Source organism: Lobosporangium transversale, assembly GCF_002105155.1.
Source record: "Lobosporangium transversale strain NRRL 3116 chromosome Unknown BCR41scaffold_14, whole genome shotgun sequence".
Lineage (NCBI taxonomy): Eukaryota > Fungi > Mortierellomycota > Mortierellomycetes > Mortierellales > Mortierellaceae > Lobosporangium > Lobosporangium transversale.
In genome coordinates, this window is record NW_019028992.1 from 417,924 (window position 1) to 438,998 (window position 21,075).

Genomic DNA, 21,075 nt, shown 5'->3' on the forward strand with positions numbered 1-21,075 from the left:
TTCCCATTGAACCAATTGGGTATATATACGTATATATGTGCACTACACAGGCAAAAGACATTTACTTCAATTACTAAAACGCGTAGCGCAATTTCTTCACGGGGACTAAAAGTCTTTTTCACACTGGAAGAAACACACGGGATGTTTTCATCGGTCTTTTTTTTTTTTTTTTTTTTTTTTTTTTTTAAAGGCTAACAAATCACACTAGGACATTTGACATGTTGTGGTATGCTAATCCCTGTCGTCCCTGTTCATAAGATGATAACAAACAAAACAAAAACAGGATAGTCATAAGCCTCGAGCATGATACTAATTTAGTAGTATATTTCAACCATGCGGGTACAATTCACGAGGGGGAAAAAAAAAAAAAAAAAAAAAAAAAAAAAGATTGATAGCCCAGGTACTAGCGAGTACAATAGTAAGATCTAGCTTTCTCTGTCTACACTAAAGAGACATCATGAAACCTACTCGATTAGAAATATGTATATGGGCGTGGAATGAAACGAGACTTTTTAGTGGCAGCAGATTAAACGATTTGATACCCATCACTGCGCGACACCGTTTCAAGACCCTGTGCATCCTATTGATGTCTAAACATAAAGTAACAACAGGTATTCTATACAAAAGAAAAACGATTTAACAAAAGAAAGTGCTTTATTTTGATGGCATAATTAATATTGATGATGCGCTCCTTTTTTTATATATATTTTTGATCTAGTTCTTGACGCCCTGGATACCATTAGAGGAAAGAAAGAAAAAGTTAATAAAAATAAAAAAAAAGAAACGCAAAACACACCCTTTTAAAAACGTTGTTAAATCAATCTTCAAATAATCCATTACCCTGGCCATCTTAGTGGCACCATACAGGCTTCCAATAAGACCAACGCCTGCGAGGCAAACGAAACCGGCCATGATGAACTTGTCACCACCCTTTCTAAGATAGATGGGAGTGTGGGAAGGGGTCTAAAAACAAAAAAGATGAATTTTAGCTTGATGAAATTCAAGGACATTTGCGCGTATATGGTGTCTTTCATTGGATTATCGCCTTTCTTTATTGCTCATGAGTGGTGTTGATCCATATCCATTTGTAGCGTAGCCCCTTGCGTTCAACAGACAAATGACGTATTTTCGACCAATTGGTGACAAATAGGTCCAACTAGCCGAATGGTTTGTATTTTGTTGATCTTTTAATAGATCAGATCATCCTGTGATAACGCGCTCCACTCCAGACTTCTAACAGCAGGAAAGCGTCCATAGTTTTTTTTTTTTTTTTTTTTTTTTCTCCTTCTTTTCAATTGCTTCTAATTGAGTATATGAAGTCTTTTCCTTATGCATCATAATATCATTTTTCTATCGCCAAAGGGAATAATTGGTCCACGATCAAAATTCCACTGTTGCTTTGAAGAACTTTTGTAGATGCTGATTTCAACTTTATGAGAAGATTCAGTGTCGCATTGATGGGATCCTTTGCCATAAATAGTACCTGGTAGAGGCGTTGGAGATGAGGAACGGGATTGGGGCGGTTGATGAGCGACATGGTCACAGTTGTTGTTGTTGTTGTTATTGATGATGTGATTAAGAGGATGATTCGTTCCTTTTGATCCACTTATTCAAACAAGGACGGAAGGAAAAAGTAGGATTTCACGTGATTATCGGAAGCTTAAGAGCTACGTGTGTCAAAAAGTGTACGTGAAATAAGAAATTATTCGTTTTGTGTATTGGCTGAGCTTTGCTTTTTTCGTCCTTCTCTCTTGCCTCGATAATTCGATTCTTCCGATGACGAAAGGTGCGCAGAGAGAGATAAAAAGGCGACATAAATCTACTTAAACAGGACATCCATCGATCAACTATATCAGCTATACCCACTCTATCCCATCGACGATGATAATTCTCATCATAAATGGATCTGTACGAAAAAATAAAAAAAAAAAATAAACATCCATACAACCTATCTAGGCGGAGTAAATCTATGTAGTAATAGTCGGCACAAAGAGAAAAAGACAAAGGATCGCATCTGTGTGGTAATGAAGTAGGGAACAGGAGAAAAGGACTAAGAAGTAGGAATGAGAACTTTGTCATCAACCCGCCTATTCACATAAGCCTTAAGAAAGAAGGATTACAGGAGGGAAGCCAGACAACCATTCCTACTTGACTATGGGAATCAGGATGTGGGACTTCGTCCTCAAACCTGGGATAGTGATTACCAACAGTGAGAACCAACTTTTTTTTTTTTATTTTATTTTATTCCTCGGGAAATATCGTCCTTTTTATAAATGGAATACTATGCTGGATCGCGTGTGACTGGAGAGAACACCTGTTACGAGCTACAACTATTCAAATGACAGAGTCGACTGACAGCAAGCTTATTTGTTTGGTAAACGTTGTCATAATTGACAATTATTGTAGCCACTCCTTCAGACAAGAACAAGGCTCTCGCCGCCAAGAAGGCTGCCTTGAAGGGCGTGAACGGTCAGAAGGCTCGTAAGATTCGCACTTCGACCACCTTTAACCGCCCCAAGACCCTCAAACTTGATCGCAAGCCCAAGTATGTCCGCAAGTCTGTTCCTCACGCTCCTCGTTTGGACCAGTACAAGGTCTTGAAGGCTCCTCTTAATACCGAGTCGGCAATGAAGAAGATTGAAGAGAATAACACACTCGTCTTCCTCGTTGATGTCAAGGCCAACAAGCGTCAAATCAAGGAATCCTTGAAGAAGATGTATGATGTTACCGCCCTCAAGGTCAACACTCTTATCCGGTATGTAAATATGATCACTCTTTTTGAGGTTTTTATTTATTTATTTATTCTTACAGGATCTGGATCCTCAGAACGGTTAAGAAGGCGATACAGCATTTTTTGGAGAGGGAAAAAAAAAAAAAAAAAAAAAAAAAAAAGTGATGGACCGGGAATGATATTGTCATGAAAGCATATTGATGGAGAGCATTTTATACAACAGAACAAGTGAAGGCGTCAGAAGACAATTGAGGGGTCAGAGATCTTTTTATTTATTTTTGAGCAAGCTGGGTAGATGGGGAGCATTTAGTTCAGGAATGTTGGATAGAATGGATGAATAGCAGTGTTAACAGTGCAAAGACGTCAAGTTTTTAAAAATTAGGAGTTGTGTAATATGGGCTTTCAATCTATCGTAACTAGCTTGAGAAAAAAATCAGCTAATTGATCAATATTTTTTTTTTTTTTTCTAGCCCTGATGGTAACAAGAAGGCTTACATCAAGCTTACTGCCGATGTCGATGCTCTCGATGTTGCCAACAAGATTGGCTTCATTTAAACGCCTCTTCCATTTTTTTTTTTAAAAAAAAAAAATAAACAAATAGATAGCGCAGGTGTATAATTCTATATTCAAAATCATGGCGTATGATTGTTATGTTATTTTCTTTTAAAAAAGAAAAGGAGAGTCTGTTGCAGAAGATAAGCCTTGGGCGTCGATACTGGTTATACTTCATTAGCGGTTATTATTCAAAAGGAGGGATATTAAAGCATGATCATGCATTATCTTTGTAACGAAGCATGGTGTCTGTGATCCAATCTTAAGCAACCTGAAATAATTTATTCCATGAATGTTATGCACCGAGTGTAATTCGTGTAATTCGTGCCATCTGCGTGGAAAGTAAATCCAATTCCATCCCTGTGTCACCTCTGCGATCTGTTGGCTAGTCCCTCTTTTCTGCTCTGAACCGCAATCTCTCTCTCTCTCTCTATTTCTCTCTCATATTTTACGCTTGATTCTTCATCCTGAAAGAATTCATCCTCATTAGCATCTCTCTCTCTCTTTCTTCTTCATTTCTTGTCATCACACCCCTTCTCCTCCTCTCCCTTTTTATATATTCTTATTCCTCTTATTCATTTCCTTTCCCCTTTTTTTTTTTTTTTTTTTTTTCTTCTTCTTCTTCTCAAGATATCAATTGTACCTCACAACTAACATCATAGTTTGTAACTCGTCCAATGCCACTTGTAAGCATTCTTCAGACACTATTATTGTCTAACACCCACTCATACAATCACACATTCACATATTCACATATATTCACATATACACACCAATACACTTTCGCACATCCCGTTCTGTCTCAAGATCGTCACTCATTGTATCCTGTTCACTAGTAATGACATTCATTGTTTAATTCCTAACGTCTTTTTCTCTTTCTCTCTCTCTCTCTCATTAATTGTTCTATCCCTGCAACGAAACATAATCGGTTCTTTTTATCAGGAATTTGCCCATCAACACAAGTAAGCCAGTTGGAAGCAAAACCCTTTTTTATATGTATATTTATATATATATATATATGTATTCGACGATCCCTTGAACAGTTGACCAATTGAAGTCTATCAAATTTTTCTTTTTTCTCATTCTTCACTTTTCATCGTGCGCAAACTTAGTGGCCAGTACCCAGACCCAGGCCCATGGAAGCATGCAGAGCCAAGGCCCCTGACACTCACAGGGCCTCTCGGACTCGACTCACTTCCTACTCAACGTTTCACCAAAGTAAAGCGTGCCTCTTTTGGATTAAACCTGATGGTCGTCGGTAAGTCTTCATCTTATATCTCACACAAATAGTTCTGTGGGTGAATTCTCGAGAATGAAAAAATGCCGAGGAGGGTGGGCAGTATGGAATTCCTCTCCCTCTGCTATTTTTTTTTTTTTTTTATTTTTTTTTTTTAGCTTGTTTTATTGTCTGAACGCTCATTACATCTATTTCGACAACGTTTGTACTACGCTTAACATGTGCTCATCTATTTATTCGTTCTCAACACATTCTTGTTCTCCTAAGGCGAGAGTGGTCTTGGAAAGACAACTTTTATGAACACTTTGTTCAATTCGGACCTCAAAGAGGAGATTCTCCCAAAGAATCCTCAGCAAACACAAACTGTAGAGATCCAACCTTCATATTATGGTAATTTTTATTTTTATTTTTTATTTTTTTTTTTAAGGTATGATGTGAACTTTTACAGAGCTAAAAAAGACAAATTGTAACCTTATTTTATTATATTTTATTTTTTATAGAGCTGTACGAAGATGGTGTCCAGCTTAACCTTTGCATCGTTGACACTCCAGGGTTCGGAGACCAATTAAACCGTGAGCACAAGTAAATATCGCACCATTATTGTTGGATAGGATCCAACCTGGATATATATATATATATATTCACCCTTGCTTTTCTGTTCATTTAATATTGCCCTGCCTTCTTTTTTTTTTTTTTTTTTTTTTTTTTTCCTTGACTGAAGGCTACTAAACTGCATGCTCGCATATTTTTTTGCTCTCGGACAATCCACTTTTTGTGCCTGATCCTATATTTACCATTTCAACCACTTCGTTGTTTATGTGTAAATATTGTGTGTGTGTGTGTGTTGAGTTTGCTCCTCTCTGAAGTTGTTTTCTGTTGGATGAGAGCATCTCTATCTGTCTTTGTTTTATTTTTTCCTCTTGGTGCAGGCACCTTCTCTCTCTCTCTCTCTCTCTTTTTTTTTTTTTTTTTTTTTTTTTTTGGCTAGATACTTACTGTCGATTTCTATGTGTGTTACTCAATTTCCTTCCCTAGCGTTGCCCCCATTGTGGCATATATTGACAAGCAATTTGAGGAGTATATGGCCGCAGAAGGTCATCCTGGATTCCGCAAGAGTATTCCTGATACTCGAATTCATGCAGTCCTCTACTTTATCGCGCCTAATGGTCATGGGTATGAACATTTATTTAGTTCTTTCCAATCGCTTGGTCATATTTGTTAACCGCCAAAAAAAAAAAAAAAAAAAAAAAAAAGCGCATATTTCTTAAACATCTCAATGGGCTCTTCTTTGAATTGGATTAGTTTAAAGGAACTTGATGCCAAGGCTCTGAAGACTTTGTCCGCCAAGGTAAATGTCATCCCCATCATCGCCAAGGCTGACACCATGACAGCAGAAGAAAAGGTTTCGTTCAAGAACATCTTGCTTCAGGATCTGGAACACCATAACATCAGGACCTTTCCTTCTTCTTATCCTGATGAGGTCGATGGTGCCGATGACCTTCTTGTAAGTTGAATGAAAAGAAGAGGAAAAATATATATATATATATATATTTCTAGATCTAACAGCATACCTTCATCCCTTACCTGAATAGCAATATATCCCATTCTCGGTCATTGGAAGCGACAACACAGTCGAAATTGGTGGCAGGAGAGTGCGTTGCAGGACATATCGTTGGGGCATTGTAGAAGGTAAGGAAGACAGAGTGCGAACATGGATCATTCACAAATACTCCTCGAAGAAGTGGAAAAAATAAATAAATAATAATACAGAAGAGCTTATCAATTATCTTTCTCGCCACCGATTGTGTTTATCTTATAGTTGAAAACGCGGAACATTCAGACTTTGTCCACTTGCGGGAGCTCTTGATGTCAACCTGTTTGCATGATTTGGTCGAGACAACCCATACTGTGCACTATCACCGACATCGTGGTGATGCTCTCCGTGCAAAGGGGCGTCCGATCTCGATCCTAGAATGTGATGACTCGTACGAATCTCAGATTTCGGGCACAAAGATCAAGAACAAGGAGGAGTTGAACCGCAAAGAAGAAGAGATCCGTCAACTGTTCGTTCAGAAGGTGAAGGAGAAGGAAACTGAGCTGCGTGAGCGTGAGGAGAAATTGAGTACCAAGAAACAGCAAATGGAAGCCGAGCTGGAACAGCTTCGTGCCCAGATTGAGGCTGAACAACGAGAACTGGATGAGGCGGTCTCGACGCTCGCGCGCAATGGAACAATTTCAAAAGCTCCCAGTAAGCTGTTCGCCAAGGCGAAATAAGGAAAAGGAATACAACTGCTCATCTACAGTAAATTCATACGCGCACATACATACACACGCAATATCATCACCAATAAGAATCAACATTCAAATAATCCATGATATCGTATAACAGACTAGAAAATTAATAATAATAATAATAATAGTAATATTATCTCAGCCAAACAATTTTCTGTCTGGTAAATATGCGTCAATTGAGAACAATATCTTAGTAGTAGGGTTTTCTCTTGCTTAATAATTAAGCTTTATGAAGGTCCTTTAAAGCAATGCTGCATGTCTATCCATTAGTCGCTCTAATTCATCCAAATGGTATTGCCGACTAGTGATATCTTTGCGCTATTGTAATGTATCCAAGATTAAAAAAAAAAAAAAAAAAAAAAAAAAAAAAGGTAGTCAGTCATATGAGTATAAGAGCACTTTCAACATGTAAAAATGGCATGGGAGACCTTGACTTACCATGGCAAAAGTAACACTCCTGTAAAGATTTGCGGCGCATTCTTTATAGTCTTCATGATCCGTTGTGATGTTAATCCTGGACAAGACTGGTGCAAGTAGGCCTTTAATTGTCTATAGGCGATAAAAAAAACGGAAATGACAATAAGCAAATGACCAACTGTGGTTGTAAAAGTCCATAGCAGCAGCATATTAATAGTGTTTGACTTACGGCCTTGTTGTGAGCCTCGATTGACTTCGTGCTCGTTGTTAGTGGAATGAAACTCGCAGAAGGCAATCCTGTGCGTATTGATCCAGGACCTAGCAGCCTCCTTCGTAAGCTCTCGGTCGTCACATCCAATGGTTGTTGTGGGGCCCTTGATGGGCTTTTGACGCGACTTAAGCCCTTTCGGATGACTTTTGTTGCTGATACTGTTCTGGAAACTTTTGTACTTGAGGCGGTTGAGGCTGGTATGGTTGCTGTCATCGTCGTCGTCGCCGCAGTTTGATCTGCTATATCCATACCATTTGAGATAGTCTGTTTACAGCCTACAACATGAGAGTCCATGCTGCGATGCCTTGACAAAGTATGGCCTGTGTCACTCGACACATCTTTATTAGCAAAGGCCATTCTGTTCAATGTCTGAGTACGCGTGAGAGCTCTTTCCTTGAGATTATCTTTGGCAGTAGCTGAAGACAGAGAGATAGTTTGGGCTGACAGAGTGCGATCAGCTTGTGGTAGAGGCACTATATAAGGAGTCCAAGTTTTGCTTCTTTCAAGAGCTCGCAACATTTCTATTTCTTGTCGTAATGATTTGTCTAATATTGAAGTTTTTTGGAATCATTACCCAGTGTTAATTAAAAAGAAGCTTTCGTGGGTTAATTATGTAGCTAGGTTTAATATGAGTTAGTTATCTGCTTTTGAAGCTTATTACCTTCATCCACATTCATGTCTAAGAAAGCACTCCAATGTGATACATGTCCTGAATCCTCTTCATTAGTGTCATCATCATTTTCACTACCATTCATTATACTATTGACGATGGGGTCTTCGTATTGGATGTATGCTTCTGCATCTGCCCCTATTGAGGCCCCCAACTTTATATTGTCCCTGAACAGCTCTACGTCTGCGCTTGAGAACTGAGCTGCTTCAGTATCCTGCTTCAGTCTTTCCAGCGAGCGTGAATTTAGAAAGATTTGTTCTGAAAGGTTGACTTGATCAACTAGTGGATATGCAAAAAAGGATATGGTGGGAACGTTGGTCTCACTCACATAGCCGTGGTTATTATCGCTATTGCCATCCAGTATGCCATATACTAAGAACATAGTTGTTTCCTGATACAATTTTAGCCGAGGATCTTCATACACTTCTGCCAGGTCAAAAAATTGAAGCATAGCCTCAGCTTAGTAAATTAACGATACAATGAGTTTGTGTAACATGATGAGGCTGTCCTTGAGATCTATCAGTCGCTGCCTACCTGCTGTACTATTTGCGGGCGATGATGTCCCTGCATTACCTGTCGATAGCAAAAAAGGATTCTCATCTTGTTTCGAAGCAGCAGACAGCATACCCTTCTTCTTCGACGATTGTCCAGGTTTCTTTACCACTCTCAACAACAATCCTATTTGCCCCATAGCCATACCACCGCCCTCTCGGCAACGTGCTCTCATGTCATCCTACGGAATGGATAATGTAAATACAGCAGGTGCTCATTTAGCGTTATTTGATGCGAGAAAAGGGGTATATCAAATTGGTTGTCAATGTCATCTGGGATGAAGACTGTATTACAATGTCGTCTTGGTCGAACAACTCCATTAAATATTGAGCAGATACTGTGCTCTCTGGTGATGTGAAGCTAATGCGGAGAAAATAGAAAAAGCCAGACAAAGTTGAGTTATCATGATTATTGAGATCAAGCATATAAATAGTATGTAGAAATATTTTGCTTACATGCGACATGGTTCTGTACAACCTGGAGCCAGCAGGAAAATTGGGAAGCTACTAATTTGGATTTTTGCTATAAGATGCATCTCTGTATTTTCCCTCGCAGGCTGTGAGTATATGGTCCCCTGCTGGTGCTCATGTAGTTGTTGTAGATGGAGCTTGGAAATGGCGAAACCAATCCCTGGCAGCTCTGTGACTGTTGGTTGTAATTTAACTCCACTACATCCTTCGAAGATGGTCTGCTGGCGTTTGTCAAGACTAGCCTTCTTCAAAGAACCAGGCTCTTTGCGACCAGAAGATGATAACGACGTTGCTATGGATGCCGAAGTGGAAGTTGAGGTGATCGGTTTCAAGGAGGGAACAATCCAAGATCCACCCCAGATAAGATCCCATTCTTGTTCATCGCTTTTCCTTCCTTTTCCTCTTCCAGATTGAATCTCCTCTATTGTTGTTGAAATCAACTTATGTTCAAGTAGCGATGACGAGGAAACTGGTGAATAACATTGCTTCAAAGTTGATGAGGGATGGGTGACCGGTGTCACATCTGCGGATGTTGGTGGAGAAGGTTGTTGCTGTATCCGTCTTGATTTTGGCGTAAAGGCTGGCTTTTTTTTATCTATCATTAGGAAAGGTGATTGTTCGTAAAATGAGGCTGGCCCGACCTTGGTCCCGCCATTCGCTAGTTTCTTCCTTCTGAAGGAAAATACTGATGCTTCATCGATAGTTTCATTGCCGCCTTGTGGGATGCTTCCTCCTAACTCCTGTATATCTGTGATGTCATTTGAGCGTATATTTCCATTTAAAACGGTGGTGGACGACTGGCTGAGACGACGAGAAGGAACATCCTGGCGCTTCATAATGGAGGCGAGTTGAGATTAGATTTCTAGTAACTGGCAAATGAGTAACTTTGCTTATGCAAATTCTTTTAAACAATGTTTTAGTCAATGGTTTGTCCAATGGTGGCAAAGAATGAGTTTTGAATGCCAAGTCGAACACAGAGCAAAACATTCCAATGCCGAGTCACGAATATTTTTAGTACGCGTTTTGCCACCAAATCACACGACGCGCTGAGGTATTCTTTTTATTCAAATCCATTTTGCCATTGGGTGTCTATTTTTTATTTGCGAAATACACAGAACATTGATTCTTTTCATGAGTTGGCGATTTAAATGTCCAAGTGCATGGGGAATCCTTATTAAAGAATTGTCGCTATGCTACTTTTGATTTTGATTATATCTTCCACAGCGAAAGGGTCGCAAATGTTTATTGATCAATTTATCTCTATAATGACTAGGACCCACTTCAAGATGTTATGTTCTTCCGCGGGAAATGTTTCCACAGTGCCTTGTGGCAATTTTAAATGAGGTTGGTCTTAATGCTTCGATCTCGGCTGATTTTATAACTGATTCAATCTTTTGTAAAAAAAAAAAAAAAAAAAAAAAGATAAAGAATGACTTAAAGTGATCAAATGAAACTCTTTCGAATACAATGAAGGGACGTAAAGCAGTGCCGCTCCTTATATCCAGGTATATGATCAAAAGGTTCAACAGCCTACACTGCTGCACTTAGCAAGTTATCAAGCATCTGTTTATCTTATTCCAAAAGCGACCGAGGGTTCAAGCATAAGCACTATGCCGATTATAAGAAAGCATAGATTGCTGTGTGTCCGCATAGAGTTTTGTATATTTTAGCATTTTCAACAGCGTGTCGATATGTTGAAGCTTTACTCTAATTGAGTACTGAATATGAGCGCCAAATATCATACGAAATGATGGGTTGCAACGATAGTACAATAACCGCAGCTGCAATAATGACAAGATAAAGAACGACGAATGCAAAAGAGGTGTTTCCTTTCCTTGTGCTTGCATATCTTTCTGGAGGACGAGGAATGATGCGATTGTGCATGGTGAGTAAAAAAGCATGGTCGTTTTTTTGTAATGTTGCACAAGCTCCTGTGCCTGTCTGTCTGTGTATGCCTGTGTTTTCTGCAGGGAAAAGAAATAAAAGAAAAACCTTCGTCTTTTAGACGCTTAATCTTCTTCCTTTTTTCCTCCTCTCTCCTCTTTTCTTTCTCTCCACTCCCTTTCCCTTTAAACAAATACTCATTCAAATACAGTCGCACACTCTTTTCATTCATTTTTCTTCCATCTCGACTCGTTTGTTTGCTTCATCAAGATCATTACTGCATCACAACAACTAAGCCAGTGATTGCAATTGCGCGTTAAAAGCACCACCCATTACGTCTTTGCAAGTTACTTAAAATAAACAATTTCAACCATGACATCACTCCTTGAGTCTCTACTCAATTGGCTGCGCGGTCTCTTCTTTAAGGTACTCCCTCTTCCATTCAGGCTACCTCCAAGTACTAGACTCGCTTTTAGAAATGTTGACATTTGTATTTGATTCTTCGGCGGAAAACCACTAACTTACTCGATTTTCTCTTTTCTTCTGGGAGACAACTTAGACTGAGATGGAGCTGACCCTAGTTGGATTGCAAAACAGTGGAAAGACTACATTAGTTAATGTTATTGCTGTAAGTTTTTTTTTTTTTTTTTTTTTTTTTACCATGGATTCTGAAATACATTGGCCATTGCCCTTTCTGGAGATTTTTTTCGTTCCGCTATTTTTCAATTGCCCTATTACGTGAACGGAGAGTTTAGTCAGGAGCTTTCGACTCTAGCTGTTAGCCGGCTAAACTTTTCTACTTATAAACATATCATCACTGGGAATATCAGCAGGGGTGTCGCAAACATGGATGGATCGATGTTTATAACCGTTGACAGCACAGTCGTCATACTGTCACCGAGCAGCAGCCCCAAAATAATATCAAGGAGAGCAATCCAATGGTCATGTGGACAAGAAAAGGGGATTTTTTTTTATTGACGTACTTGCGACTTCAAAAAAATAGAGCGAATATGCAGAGAAGCATTTAAGACAGCCTCCTTTCTATCCCCTCTTTGATTTTCTTTCTTGAAGCGATGCTGGATCAACACAATAACTCTTGATTTGTAATGATGAATAGTCTGGCCAATTCTCCGAAGACATGATTCCCACAGTGGGCTTCAATATGCGTAAGGTCACCAAAGGAAATGTCACTATGAAGCTATGGGATATTGGTGGACAACCAAGGTAAACGTCCAACTTTTTTTTTTTTTTTTTTTTTTTTTGCAACATTGCTTTCATGCAAGAGGGAGAATGAGCTACAGTATTACCCTTTGATAATACACTATCCTTAGACTAACAAATCCTTTGGTGTTTTATTTCATAATGTAGATTCCGGAGCATGTGGGAAAGATATTGCCGTGGTGTTAACGCTATTGTGTAAGTCCCTCCTTCTCTTTTTTATTTTTTATTTTTTATTTTTTCATTCGTTTCTTGCCATTCTTGAACCATATGGTTTGCGTCACCTACATTATTTTGGATCTGATGACATCCGAAAGAGAGAGAGGGAGACAGGAAATTGATTAATAAATGATTGACGTCTCATTTTTTTTATTTTATTTTATTTTTTTTTATACCTAGGTTTGTAATTGATTCTGCGGATCACGACAAACTGGATGCAGCGAGGACGGAACTCAGGAATCTGCTGGACAAACCACAGCTGGCTAGCATCCCTGTCCTTGTTCTTGGGAACAAGAACGATTTGCCGGGAGCACTATCGGTGGATCAGATCGTTGAAGTCATGTAAGATTAGCATGTAGCAAAAATGGATGATCGTAGATCTGGATGTTTCTTTATTTTGTTTTTTTATTTTTATCACTGAGTTATACGCATTATAACAAAGATAACTGAGCGCGCGCCTATGATTCTTTTTTTTTCCTCTCTTTTTTTGTCTTTGGAATTTCTTCAAATAGGAACCTGAAGCATATCGCAAATCGTGAAGTTTCCTGTTATTCAATCTCGGCTAAAAATCAAATCAACATTGATATCACGCTTCAGTGGTTGACTAAGAAGGGCAAGGGCAAGTAAACAGGCTTCCAAAAAGACATTAACGGCTTATAAACATTGTTTTTGGCTTAATAGTTGGTGAGGTGGAATGTCGAGCGAGATACATGTAGAGCGTAAAAACATAAACTATATCGATACTATCAATAAAATGAATAAGACAAAATTATGCTAGATTGTTAAAGACAAAAAAAAAAAAAAAAAAAGTTCTGCAAAGTAGTGATTGCTTGGGTCAATCAGTTTGTTTTAATGATCAATTAGCAAATACGGTGACCCAGGTCAGGGACACAGAATACTTCAGACTAAAAAATAAATAGATAAACATTTGTATTATATTTTTATAACGGTGCTAAAATCGTCTAGATGGTGATGTTGATGATGAGGAATATTTTAAAGATAGATGAATTGGTAAAAAAAAAAGGGGGGGGGGGAAAGGAGGATATGCAACGAATAAAATAAAATAAAACTTCTAAATCATGAATAAACCAGCAACAAAGACGATCACCAACGCCATTCTCGACTCGACGCCCTTGTCCTGAGATGCGGTAGCGCCACTTGGCTTTCCTGTAGGTTGGAGCTGGAATGTGGCACGAGAGCTCGTATAGGCGCCAGGAGAACTAGAGGCTGATGGTTGGCTAGTTGTAACAGCAATTGTGGTGGTAGAATCAGCTGTTGTTGTGGGGAACGCAACCGAGGTGGTGACAGTGGTCTGGTCGGATGTGATGGGAGCAGTAGGAGTGACTTCTGTGGGTGATGGTACATCTGAAGTAACGCCTCCTGTGGGACTCTGAACACCTCCACAAGGAGCTCCAAATCCTGATTGACATCCTGCTCCACAATACATCTCTCCAGTTCCGCAATAGCCCTACAATCCGAGGAGGAAAAAAAAAAAAAAAAAAATGTTTAGATATGTGAATACTTTTTTTTTTTAGCGATAAGAATAAAAAAGTGAGAAAAGAAACACATACGTTGACAGAACAACAATCGGTGGGTGTGCAAGAGAGACCGCCAGCTTGGCTTCCACACTGTGCTTGAGCTGTGACCATGGACAAGATTCCAAGGCAGCATACTAGCATGGCAATGAATGTACTACGGTGCATGTTGATGTTCCTGGCTTTTATATGTATATATTGTATATCTTTATCTTCAGTCTTTGGTGTGTTTAAAAAATCTTGATTTCCTTGATTGATGAAGGGACGGATGAAATGAAGTGAAGAAAAAAATGAAGAGAGAGAAAGAGAATTGGGAGGAATGATTTTTCTCTTTTGTAGAGTGTTATCATCGCACCGTCAACAGATTTGCATTGCCATCATAAAAATAGATTGAGCACGTGCAGTGGGCTGTCCCTTCCCCTGAAAAGTGAACCACAGACAGTTGATGATGTTGCATGTATAAATATCGTGGTGCAAGAATCGAACAATTACAACGGTACTACTTATATTAATGACAAAGTGGTTTTTATTTATTACGATATGCTCTAAAGAGAACCTTCTCACATCATGTCAATGATACAAAATAAATAGATAAGAATTGATCGTATTAATAACCGGAATAGCGTCATAAGGGACTTTTCCACATCTCATATTAAACTGTCGTTCCTTTTCTCAATCGAATCATACAAACTAATTAAGTGGTTCTGAATAGCATGCGAGCGCCCAATATCTCTGGTTAGATCAGGGGTGTTGAGTATGTTGGAGTCAACGCGATGGCGGTCTTGTTGGAGTAGAAAAGTTGATTATAGAAAGAAACATGCGAGGACTAAAGTCGCTCAACAGACCTGAGTGGAGCTGTTAGCTTCACAAAGCAAACATGAGTAGAGCAGCAGGAGCGGCAGCTGTGCAAGCTGGTGAACGATTACCTTTTAGAGAAAATGGCATGGCATTGTGAGAGACAGTTTTTTGCAAATGTCCTTTTGGCTCTGAATGACAATCAGCACAGCCACACATTTAGCTACGCCTCCTGTAATGGCCGATATACATGTATACATAATACACTCCTGTCTCGCCTTCACAGATTTTTTTTTTTTTTTTTTTTTTTTTTCAACACTACACTATACCACGTTCAAAAAGTTATCAACACATTGATTCCGGGCTTCGTCAAAAAATTATCAGATCCAACTTTGATGAAGGATTGACTCCTGCAAAGATTGCTCGTCGTTTCGGCTTCTCATATTCCACTGTAAGAAACATTGTAAGAGTTTTTGAAGAGGAGGGGAGAGTAGAGAGGGGGAAAAAAGGCGGTAAAATCGTCATAGAGTCCTTCAAGAAGAACATAAATCATGGCTGCAAACTAAGCTTGATGAGGACCCTAGCCTTACTATCACTAGTCTTCATCAATCACTAAACGAGCATTTTCACCTTGACCCTCCTGTGTCGATTTCAGCCGTTTCCAGAGCTGTTCTCCAACAAGCGGACTATACTCTCAAGCTTATACGTTATGAGCCAGAAGATTACAGCAGTCCAGAGAGGATTGCTGCTCGCGTCCAATGGACGAGTGATTTGATCAAAAAAGGAATCAACCTAACAGAGGCTGTGTTCGTTAATGAAGCGGGTTTCAACCTGCATCTCACGCATAAATTTGGTCGAGCATCGTGAGGAAAAAGGGCATTAAAGCGTCGCCCTAGCCACCGGGGACAAAATGTTTCCATCGTAGTTGCTGTTGGCAAGGAAGGAGTTATCGCTTCGGAAGTGCATTTAGGTGCCTTCAATGCCGAAGCTTTCCAAGCTTTTTTGGCCAATAAACCTATTCCTGCTCTCCCAACTTAGAGAGTCATCATCATGGATAACGTCCCTTTCCACAGATCACAAGATGTAAAAGACACTTTAAATGACAAGGGACATGTTTACTTGCGATTGCCTCCCTACACCCCACACCTCAATGCGGCCGAATGGGTCTTCAATAGCATCAAGGGGCATGTACGGCGTCAAGAGCTTCAGAACCAGGAAACCTTGACAAAGCATATCAATGATGGCATTCTACAGACTGACGCAAAAAATGTCCAGGGATGGATCCGTGAAGTCGATAGAAATTTTGTCCTTGCAAATAGAGGCGAACCTTTGGGTAGATTCTACAACAGTGCCCACTAATAAAAAAATCGCCAAGTTGATCAATTTAACTGGTCAAAAGAATAATATTAACTAATTAGGCTTTTCTTACAAGAAAGATCCCCGGGAATGGGCAACCCGTTTATCTGTTTAAAGAGCTAACATCTAAATAAATGCTACATAGCTTCGTGGGCCCTTAATATTAAAAAAAAAAAAAAAAAAAAAAGCTTTCTTTACAAGAATTTTTTATTTATTTACAATAATAGAGTGTCAAAACACGCTATCATATCATTCTACTGGTGAGCTTGGATAGCAGCATGAATGGCCTCGCCAAATCCTGGAGCACTGGCAGGGTTTTGTCCTGTGACAATGCGACCATCAGTCACAACCTTGGCGCCCCACTGCTTATCAGCCTTGTGATAGTTGGCTCCGTTTTTCTTGAGCTTGGTCTCCAAGAGAGAAGGAACAACTTGATGACAAAAAGAAAGTTGGTGGCAAGCAGTTAGATTTCAATGACTGGATCAAGCAAGAGGGCTTTTTTTCTTTTTCTTTTTTTTTTTTTTAAAAAAAAAGTAAGTAAAAAAGACTCACCATTTTCAAGACCAACGGACTTCTCCTCATCATCACTGAACCCAGTAACGTTTTTGTCTTTAACCAGGAAAGTTCCATCCGAAAGCTTGACATCAGTCAAGCCGATGGAGCCGTGGCAGATTCCACCAACGACCTTGCCTGCTTCATAGGCTGCTGCTGTGAGCTTAATAGCAGCCTCATTGTGCTCTAGATCGTACGCGGGACCATGACCGCCAGGGTAGATGATGGCTGCGAACTCGTTTTCTTTGCCAACAAACTCCTCGATCTTATGAGTATTGTCAATTTTGTGAGCAATATCCTTATTGTCCAAGAATGAGGTGACAAGTGGGTTATCCTATAGAGCAGAAAAGTAAGGAGAAGTTGAGTATGGTAAATGTTGCAAAGGAAAAAAAAAAAAAAAAAAAAAAAAAAAAAAAAAATTTTATACCTTAGCATCTTCAACTGAGTTGGGATCAAGAGGGGCCTTACCACCCTTGGGGGAAGCATAAACGATTTCATAGCCATGGTTGGTCAAGATAGTGGCAGGTACTGCAACTTCTTCAGCATACCAGCCAGTCTTTTTGCCAGTGTCGCCCAATTGATCGTGTGAAGTCAAAATAAAAAGAATCTTTTTGTTTGCAGCCATGGTGTTGCTTTTCAAGAATGTATTTGTTGTTGTGAAAAATGAGAGTGATATGTAAAGTGAATGTTCTTTGGCTCGAAGCAAGAAGAAAGGATAAAGAGGAGAGGGTGGGAGCAAGTGGGTAGTATTTATACCTGAATGACTGTTTCTTGCGTAAGTGTGCAACAAAGTCATGGAACCTGTGTTGGCTGATTAAATCACAAACGACAAAAAATGAGCTCATCCGTAAAATATGGGCGATCGTACAAGAAAAAGACGTTTTCATGTCAATAACGTCGATGGAGTCGACGCTCATTGGATCAGTATCCTTTGTTCATTATCGACATCTAAATTCTATAATTCATCATCGATCACAGCTATTGCATACAATCAAGCTGACTTTTATTACAAGTTTATAAATACAAAAGCCAAATATGGAAAATATCATTATGATGGCGCTGATGAGTTTCTTCTAATAACGAAATGATTGTGTCCATGAGCTTTTTCTCTGTCTATTTGCTTTCTGCTAGAAATGCGCAATGACCCTGCAGTCAAATTTATTGAATACCCTTCAAGCATTTACCCAAAAGGGCATTTTTTTTATTCGGAGAACAGATCAAATTATCCTCCAAAAGAGGCCATGGACGAGATCTCTTGTAGAAAACCATCGAAGTCCAACAACGTCAGTTCCAGTAGTCTGGAACCATCTTAAAAAAAATAAATAAATAATAATGAACAAAAAGGTTGCAAGAAATGTCTATTTTATTGTCTGAAACTGCTATATTGAGGCAAGGCATGCGTTTTATCCTAATGTTTGGAGCTGATCGCTGCTGCTAGGGGCTTATTATCCAGTTGTGACAGTATGAAAAAAAAAAAAGACGATGCCCTTTATTCCAAGCGTGTGAAGCTTCGTCCTCCCCGGGGCTTGTCGTTGAGCTTGGGGTTAGCTTTGGCCAACATATCTCTTCCCATTTTTGCAAAGTCGTAATCGCAATCATGCTTGTCGATCGCCTTGTGGGTATCACAGAAGACATATTCACATCGACACTTGTTGATGGCCTGCTTAGCAAGTGGGATCTAATAGAAAAAAAAAAAAATAATTAATGTATAAAAGTTTGTTAGACTCATGTATATTGGATAGTCCGGATGGAAGGAGAGGAGGGGCAGGTTGTCATGACAATTACCTTTGCACGACACATAAAGCATCGTCCTTTGTTGGATTGGGTTTTCCGTTCACCAGGAGCAGAGTTGTCCGATGTTTGAGATGTTGATGAGGGTGCGGGCATAGGTGTTGGGGTGAAATCCATAGGAGTGGGTTCCTGTTGTACTACTGGGACCGGTGCCGGTGCTGGTGTCGGTACTGTTACCGGTGAGGGTTGTGCTTGTACTGGTGCGGAGTGGACTGGGATAGAGGGGATTGGAGCTGCCGCTGGAACAGGGGCCAAATGTGTCATGGGAAGGTCTGGTTCGGTTTGCTTTTGTGAAGGAGCAGTGGCTGTGCCGTTGGTGGCAGCGTTTGAGCCATCGCCGTTGTTCTTGGCACTGACTTCCTTGAAGCACTTTGAGCACATATTATTATTAATTGGGTTTCTATAAAATTGTGTTGCACAGAGGGGGAAAAAAAAGAGTTCATAGAATGGTATCGAACGATTAGTCAATCTGGGTCAAGACATGGCTCAACTGGTCAGCCGATGAGAGATATCACGCGGATGGATACAATCATAAGTACAGTAATGTAAAAAAAAAAAAAAAAAAAAAAAAAAGAGCATCCAAGCTCTGCTCCCAGATGGCATGATATGATTTAGAGAACAAAGAAACAGCGATACTGAAACGAAAAAGATTACAAAAAAGAAAGCTAGTGGTGCGTGGAACAAAGTATTTGCAAGAGTCAAGTCTACAAGATGTCAAGATGGCTTTCCCATTGTCAAGATAACCAATGAAGGTGAAGGGGGATATGGTAGTGATGTTCTGTACAAAATTACAAGTGTACCGGAGACATGCGTGCGGTAGTTATTGCGAGCTGAAGAGAAAGGGGGTTGAGTGGAAGATTCAAGGAGAAGGGAGGGGGGAGGGGGTATGAACGAATGTGTGCAGACCAAAGAAAAAGAAGTGTAAAAGTACATTACGCACTGATACATTGGTTGCACGGCCAATAATAAAAAAAAATGACGGAGCAGTAAAGTTTACTTACCCATAGAAACCACAGCCATTAGCGCAGGTGATGGGGAGGTTCTGGGAGGTGTTGTTATCTTCCATGGTAAGAGTAATAAGTGAGAGAAGGTGTTTGTTTGAAGTAGAGGTGTGGATGTTTTTTTTTTTTTTTTTTTTTTTTTGAATGAGTTTCTACAGGAGAGTAATTAGATGAATAGTGTACAAGTGGAAATAAAAGGTATACAAGAAGGAGAGAATGAATTTAGAGATGAAAAAAAAGAAGGATTTTTTTTTTTTTTTTTTTTTTTAGTGTGGAGAGAAGAATATGTGAGGGTTAGGTAGAAGGGTGAATGAGAAATGAAGAAGGGAAGAAGAAAATATAAAAAAAAGATGCAAACATGAAATGCAAAGCAAGACGACTTTAAATAGGTGAATGAAGCATATGAACAGAGAAAAAAGAGTCAGAGAAGCATGAAGAGTCAAGACCAATGTGTCACGCACCGCAAGTGGACTAGCGAAGGAGGCGACCAACCAACCACGCTGTCTCTTTTTTTTTTTTTTTCCTTCCTTCCTTTCTCCCCCATTTTGAATAAAATGTTATATATTTATTCTTCAATTGAAAAATAGACAAATAAATAAAATAAATAAAATAAATAAATGACACCAATTTTTTTTTTTTTTTTTTTTTTTTTTTGCAGCATGACGCACATTGCATTCTTTCACTCATTTTGGGACAGAAGTGCAAAAATAGGTCACTACATGCTTTGGGTTTTTCCACATTCAATACTTACTGAACTGGACTAATATTTACTGATGTTATCCTGCACATCACACGCACACATGTATACCCTTTCATGTTTAACCTACTGTGTATTTGAGTCTTCTTTCGCCTCTTCATGTGCCTTACTGCCGGAATGAAATTTGGTAAAAATGAAAAAACAGATCAAATATAAAAATCGATCTTTTTTTTATTTTTTTATTTTTTTTATTTTATTGAAATCGAAATCAAATCTCCAAAAGAACATCCCATCAAATACATACATTGGCCAATTATGACGGAGGTATTTCTTTCTTCTCCTTCACTCATAACTTGCTTGACATCTACACACTCACATCTGTATCCCCTCTCTCCTTCTTTTCCTCTTTATTCTAGCTACCGACTATTTTTTTTTTTTTTTTAAAGCTGAGTTTCACATAGCACCGATTGGTCTGATTTGATTTGTTGCCCAATCTCAACACCACTAGTCTAACAGATGGTCGTTAGGTAGTGAATGACACAACGTCTTTTCCTTTTCTGCCTCAAGACAGATTAGTAATAATCAACTAAGTTTCGGTAAACCAATGATACGTAATTAAATAAATGTTCTGGCCACACGGAGAAGCAGGCAAGAACAATTAATTGCACAATGGCCTTTTTTTTTTTTTTACTCCTCACTCAAACTCCCCTTCGGGTTACACATTGTGTCTGAAAAAGGCAAAAGTCTTTAGTTATCTGAAAAGGCAATAGGTCGAACAAAAAATGTGGCCAGGACCCAAGGAAACAGTCACCAAAACCTTAAATTTCCTCTCGCT

At 39.2% G+C, this 21,075-nt stretch overlaps 8 protein-coding genes across 8 annotated transcripts; 3 read left to right on the forward strand and 5 right to left on the reverse strand.

Annotated features, from left to right (window-relative positions):
- Positions 1-635: 635 nt before the first annotated feature.
- Positions 636-1,674, reverse strand: BCR41DRAFT_351701 (hypothetical protein). Its single transcript, XM_022023840.1, has 3 exons — positions 1,484-1,674; positions 841-963; positions 636-729 (listed from the first exon to the last, which is right to left on the reverse strand). Exons 1-3 carry the CDS (start codon positions 1,535-1,537, stop codon positions 715-717), a joined length of 192 nt encoding a protein of 63 aa, XP_021882351.1. The 5' UTR covers positions 1,538-1,674; the 3' UTR covers positions 636-714.
- A 56-nt stretch (positions 1,675-1,730) lies between these two features.
- On the forward strand, positions 1,731-3,344 carry BCR41DRAFT_351704 (ribosomal protein L23/L15e core domain-containing protein). Its single transcript, XM_022023841.1, has 3 exons — positions 1,731-1,786; positions 2,407-2,755; positions 3,202-3,344. The coding sequence occupies exons 1-3, from the start codon at positions 1,777-1,779 to the stop codon at positions 3,284-3,286; spliced, it is 444 nt and encodes a 147-aa protein (XP_021882352.1). The 5' UTR covers positions 1,731-1,776; the 3' UTR covers positions 3,287-3,344.
- A 541-nt stretch (positions 3,345-3,885) lies between these two features.
- BCR41DRAFT_351707 (Septin-domain-containing protein) lies at positions 3,886-6,956 on the forward strand. The gene is made up of 9 exons (XM_022023842.1): positions 3,886-3,969; positions 4,226-4,245; positions 4,396-4,541; positions 4,788-4,910; positions 5,021-5,102; positions 5,556-5,693; positions 5,823-6,024; positions 6,113-6,209; positions 6,340-6,956. Exons 1-9 carry the CDS (start codon positions 3,961-3,963, stop codon positions 6,792-6,794), a joined length of 1,272 nt encoding a protein of 423 aa, XP_021882353.1. The 5' UTR covers positions 3,886-3,960; the 3' UTR covers positions 6,795-6,956.
- Positions 6,957-7,047: 91 nt separating this feature from the next.
- Positions 7,048-10,123, reverse strand: BCR41DRAFT_421369 (hypothetical protein). Its single transcript, XM_022030014.1, has 7 exons — positions 9,178-10,123; positions 9,016-9,082; positions 8,705-8,903; positions 8,162-8,596; positions 7,459-8,045; positions 7,251-7,361; positions 7,048-7,130 (listed from the first exon to the last, which is right to left on the reverse strand). Exons 1-7 carry the CDS (start codon positions 10,026-10,028, stop codon positions 7,053-7,055), a joined length of 2,328 nt encoding a protein of 775 aa, XP_021882354.1. The 5' UTR covers positions 10,029-10,123; the 3' UTR covers positions 7,048-7,052.
- A 1,077-nt stretch (positions 10,124-11,200) lies between these two features.
- On the forward strand, positions 11,201-13,278 carry BCR41DRAFT_351710 (ADP-ribosylation factor-like protein 8B). The gene is made up of 6 exons (XM_022023843.1): positions 11,201-11,502; positions 11,636-11,704; positions 12,194-12,300; positions 12,445-12,492; positions 12,694-12,855; positions 13,026-13,278. The coding sequence occupies exons 1-6, from the start codon at positions 11,449-11,451 to the stop codon at positions 13,138-13,140; spliced, it is 555 nt and encodes a 184-aa protein (XP_021882355.1). The 5' UTR covers positions 11,201-11,448; the 3' UTR covers positions 13,141-13,278.
- Positions 13,279-13,526: 248 nt separating this feature from the next.
- BCR41DRAFT_385811 (hypothetical protein) lies at positions 13,527-14,377 on the reverse strand. Its single transcript, XM_022027717.1, has 2 exons — positions 14,085-14,377; positions 13,527-13,981 (listed from the first exon to the last, which is right to left on the reverse strand). The coding sequence occupies exons 1-2, from the start codon at positions 14,214-14,216 to the stop codon at positions 13,586-13,588; spliced, it is 528 nt and encodes a 175-aa protein (XP_021882356.1). The 5' UTR covers positions 14,217-14,377; the 3' UTR covers positions 13,527-13,585.
- Positions 14,378-16,436: 2,059 nt separating this feature from the next.
- Positions 16,437-17,468, reverse strand: BCR41DRAFT_385812 (class I glutamine amidotransferase-like protein). The gene is made up of 3 exons (XM_022027718.1): positions 17,179-17,468; positions 16,752-17,085; positions 16,437-16,629 (listed from the first exon to the last, which is right to left on the reverse strand). Exons 1-3 carry the CDS (start codon positions 17,374-17,376, stop codon positions 16,454-16,456), a joined length of 708 nt encoding a protein of 235 aa, XP_021882357.1. The 5' UTR covers positions 17,377-17,468; the 3' UTR covers positions 16,437-16,453.
- Positions 17,469-18,098: 630 nt separating this feature from the next.
- Positions 18,099-19,684, reverse strand: BCR41DRAFT_351714 (hypothetical protein). The gene is made up of 3 exons (XM_022023844.1): positions 19,544-19,684; positions 18,537-18,942; positions 18,099-18,429 (listed from the first exon to the last, which is right to left on the reverse strand). Exons 1-3 carry the CDS (start codon positions 19,606-19,608, stop codon positions 18,241-18,243), a joined length of 660 nt encoding a protein of 219 aa, XP_021882358.1. The 5' UTR covers positions 19,609-19,684; the 3' UTR covers positions 18,099-18,240.
- Positions 19,685-21,075: the final 1,391 nt, after the last annotated feature.